At 28.7% G+C, this 4,636-nt stretch overlaps 1 protein-coding gene across 1 annotated transcript; it reads left to right on the forward strand.

Moving 5' to 3' along the window:
* On the forward strand, positions 1–972 carry LOC114402862 (ethylene-responsive transcription factor ERF096-like). Its single transcript, XM_028365547.1, has one exon. The coding sequence runs from the start codon at positions 402–404 to the stop codon at positions 843–845; it is 444 nt and encodes a 147-aa protein (XP_028221348.1). The 5' UTR covers positions 1–401; the 3' UTR covers positions 846–972.
* The last annotated feature ends 3,664 nt before the right edge of the window (positions 973–4,636 follow it).

Genomic DNA, 4,636 nt, shown 5'->3' on the forward strand with positions numbered 1-4,636 from the left:
GATGAGGTGGGGTTACCACTAATTTTAATTATTGTTATTTTCCTTTCAATATTATTCTTGGCCACAAAGTGGTATTTGTTTCCTTGTGCGGGCATGAGTGAAATGAATTCCCAAACAACGATGTGCAAAAGGCGTTTAAAAGAGAGAGTGCTAGAACGGCAAAAGAATTTCAAAACTTGGCAAAGCCACCACCTTGACCATCCAGATACAATGGACACAAAAACTTTTCAATATTGGTCATTGGTTTCAATAGCAGAAACTTCTAATCGTCACGTGGCAACAATGCTTGCGTGGCCTAATCAGATTGTGCCTTTTCAACCATATATATATACTCCAACCTTGTCATACCTTACCATGCATGCAAAAAACACAGAAATTAGTACCTTACCAAAAGTGCAACCATGGATGAAGAAGGGTCGAGGGGGAGGGCTAAGGAGGATGCCGGAGATGTCCGGTACCGGGGGGTTCGGAGGCGGCCGTGGGGGAAGTTCGCGGCGGAGATTCGAGACTCCACGAGGCAGGGTCAGAGGGTGTGGCTGGGGACTTTCAACACTGCGGAGGAAGCGGCCAGAGCCTATGATAGAGCTGCTTATGCCATGAGAGGTCCATTTGCAATCCTTAACTTTCCTGATGAGTACCCTATGACTGCTGGTGGTGCCACTAATGCTGCCACTTATTCCTCTGCTGCTTCATCATCATCCTCAGCCTCTTCTTCTAGGCATGCCAATGTGGAAGCTAGAGGAAGAAGTGAGCAAGGAAGGGAAGTGTTTGAGTTTGAGTACTTGGATGACAGGTTGTTGGAGGAGCTTCTTGATTGTGAGGACAAAAAGAAAAGGGGACCCTGAAAAAGAATAACTATTCTATGGTCCCAAATTTAAATTAAGTAGTTTTGATTTATCTTTATTTTCATGTGACATGTCGGTTAACTCTTTTTCCTAAATTAAGAAAAATATATATGATCATAAATCAAAACTACAAGCTACTACTCCTCCTATAAGACAATTAATGTTACTAGTCCTAATAAGTAGCTATTTGCATGTATGTCTAATATTTACTAAGTGGCATCATATCGCCATCAAGTTTCTGAATGGGAAAATGCTAAATTGCAAAAATCTAAGTAGGTGAATCCTTGTTTATTATTATATATGTAAAAATAGGACACGAATCTGTTTTTGTAATTCGTGAAAAATAAACGTTCATATGGAAATGCTGTTCTAAATTAAGGTCTACATATTCATGTCGTTTCGTGACTGAGAAGCAGTTAAGGGTTTGTTTGTACGTATATGAAGTGTCCCTGTCTTCGTTAAGAAACTAAAAATTGTGTTTACTGGTCAAGAAGTGTCCCTGTCCCCCTGCATTAGCATTGTGGTATCTTTTGTGTTGGCTTAATTCAATATAGGATGTAATAAGACTCTGTTTCCCCTGCACTTCAGATAATATATATCATTGCATACCTCAAAGTTTGGCACCTTAGAATATGTGCTCATACAATATTCGGGGACTTGTTTCCGTAAGGTGTGTAGTTTACGGTTATATTATATACTAGGCTACACAACTTTTTTCATGTGTTGATGTAACAAGATGCTCATGTTATTCTTATCCTTTGAACTTAACTCCCACTTTCAGAAAGAAAAAAATATATATTATGTCGACGAATTTACGCAATCAGATTTGAATGAGTGTCAATAATAAGTATATTTCATTTATATTTGGAGAAGCATAAAGATAAGCGAAAAAAAAAAAAAAAGACAAGTCATAAGTACACTTATCATCTTAGTTATGTAAGTTTTGCCGGATGAAAGTATTATAGTTCCCGGTAACTTTTTTTAATGTTGGTGAATGTGAGTTGGGTGGACTAATATAATTTGGAATCACTTATAATAAAGATTTGTTTCCACATAGAATTAGAATTGTAATTTCACCTCTAGTTATGACAATTTAAAGTGATTTAATATTTGAATTTCTATATTTAGATTGTGAAAAAAATAAAGTAAAAAATTATAATTGTAAACATGTTTAAATATAACCATGATTCTATATTTTGTTGGATCTGTAATTTTGATTCCTTTATTTAAAAATTGAGACATTTAATCCTTTTATTTTTTTTAAAAAAATACACAATTTTAATTCTCTTATTTGAAAAAGAGACATTTAATCTTTCTATTTTAAAAAATTTATAACTTTGATCAAATTTTCAATTTTGTTTTCATTTTATTTCTTTTTTTTTTTCAATTGAATCCGCCTAAAGTTAACATATTTACTTAAGGTACGTATCATCAATAAATGATTTAATTAATTACAAAATAAGAAATAAAATATAGATAAAATTAAAGATAAACAAAAATTATATATTTTTTAAAATACATGAATCAAAATTACAAAAAATTTAAAATATAAAGATGAAATGTTTGTATTTAAAAATAGGAAAATCAAAATTGTAATTTTTTTATAATAGGAGGATCAAATATTTTAATTTTAAAATAAAGAGATCAAAATTATTATTTAGTAAAATAAATAGACCAAAAGTACATTTAAATCTAAACTATATTTCAATGTTACTTTTATACTTTTTTTTTGTTACAAAAACTTTTATACTTTTTACTTAATTAGAGAGTATTTTATAAAAAGTTTTATATTGCCATCTAATTATAACTCATCATGGTGAATTTTTTTTAATAATTATTTTAAAATAATCCAAATGATTAATTGTGATTAAGTATATAACTGATTTAGAGTTTATAGACATTAAATTCTTTTAATTAAGTATATTCTTTTAATTAAGTATAGTTATAAATGATTATAATGAGAGTAATAATCATAACAATAGTTAGGGTGTATTTGAATATTGAGTCGTGACCATGACACCTTCACCAATGAGTTATCCTGGGAAACCTTTCCACCACCACCTTCTAGCTCCCCCCATTTTTCTCCTTGAATGCCTCTGCAGAATTCTAAACACCGTCGTCTTTGGTGGGACCATTGCTCCCCTCTCCTTTCATCGCATTATGCTATTTGAAGTGAAGTTTCAGCTTTCTTCTGCATACACCATCACCCTCCGACATAAAAGGTCCAGAATTTATTGCAAGCATATTGTTGATTCCATTCATTGTTTGACAAATCAACATTGAACAAATGTTGGGTTAATTTCACTTAACCCTTTGTACTCAATATTAGCAAATTAAATTATGCTCCAGAACCAGAAGCAATTACATTCTTACTGGCTATGGCCGTTTTTAAAAATAATTTTTAAATTTTAAATCAATTTTAAGATGAAAAACTCGTTAAATTAATTAAATCATTTATAAAAAAATTATTATAATTTTATTTAAATTTTATTTTTGAAATTTCTAGGAATGCAAAATTATTTATTAAAATATCATAATGAATTTCATTTAATATTATTTTAATTAACAATAAAGTCAATAATTTATATTTTAACGTTTAAAATAATAAATATTGAAAAATGTATATTTTATTTAGCATCAACGTAAAAAAATCCATTCACCAAATAAATAAATTAATAAGATAGTTATAACTTAGAGAAATAGTAAACTGATATATAGAAAGAGAGCAGTAAAAAAAATATGACCAGAAACTTATTTTTTAATAAATGAATTTGAGATTGATCACTATATGTATCGATATTGTGAAAATAGTTTTTACGATCATTTAGTTATAAATTATTGTTTCTATTATTATGAAAGTTAATAAATATATTATATATAATAATTTATAATTGGGTAAAATTATTTTAATTGTAACTCCTTCTTCTCAATGAATTTACTCTTAATTAATAAAACATATATCATGAGAATTACTTTCTTACGTGAAAGAGAAAAAAAAAATCACTCTCAAGTCTCAACCTTCTCATTAAAATCTCAGTGATGTTATACGGTACGAATGGTGTTTGCACGAAACAGTATGAATCCACCCCTTCTTTTACTTAATACTAAAAACATGTCGTTGGGTGTTGTCTTAACTAACTTAGAGCTTGTATGTCAATTGATATTGATATGTGTATTAATTATATTTGGATGGAAAATTTTAATTAAGGAAAGTAATTTATAAAAAAAATTTAAATTTCTGTAATTTAGAATATTATTTGAATGTCTTTTTATGAAGAATTTAAATTTTTAAAATTTTAAAATAGAATTTTAAATAACTAAAAATGTGAAATTTTAATTTCCTTCTAAGATGTAAAAAATTAAAATTCTCTTCTTACAAAAAGTTTTCTAAAAAATTCGCGTATTTTTTTAGTAACTTCATCATCTCTTCTACTTAAAAGTTCTCTAAATCCTTAAAATATTGAAAAATCCTGAATTTAATTTTTTTATTTAAGTACAAAATTTTAAAAATAAAAGAATTTCAATTAAAGTATTTAAAATTCTAAAAATTTAAAATTTCTCAAAATTTTAAACTTTTCCATTCAAACAGACTCTCAAAATAATTTATTGGGCAGCCAGCATCCATCTTTGAAATATTTACGTGTTTGGTTGAATACGACATTGGTAGCAAAGTGTGCCACATAAATCATTCAACTTTAATGACAATGCTCACTATGTTTTAGACTCTTCCACATATTATCAATAACTGAATGCGTTACCTACTTGTGCTAAAAATAGATTGTGAGCCTCAA

Source organism: Glycine soja, chromosome 20 (genome assembly GCF_004193775.1).
Source record: "Glycine soja cultivar W05 chromosome 20, ASM419377v2, whole genome shotgun sequence".
Classification (NCBI taxonomy): domain Eukaryota; kingdom Viridiplantae; phylum Streptophyta; class Magnoliopsida; order Fabales; family Fabaceae; genus Glycine; species Glycine soja.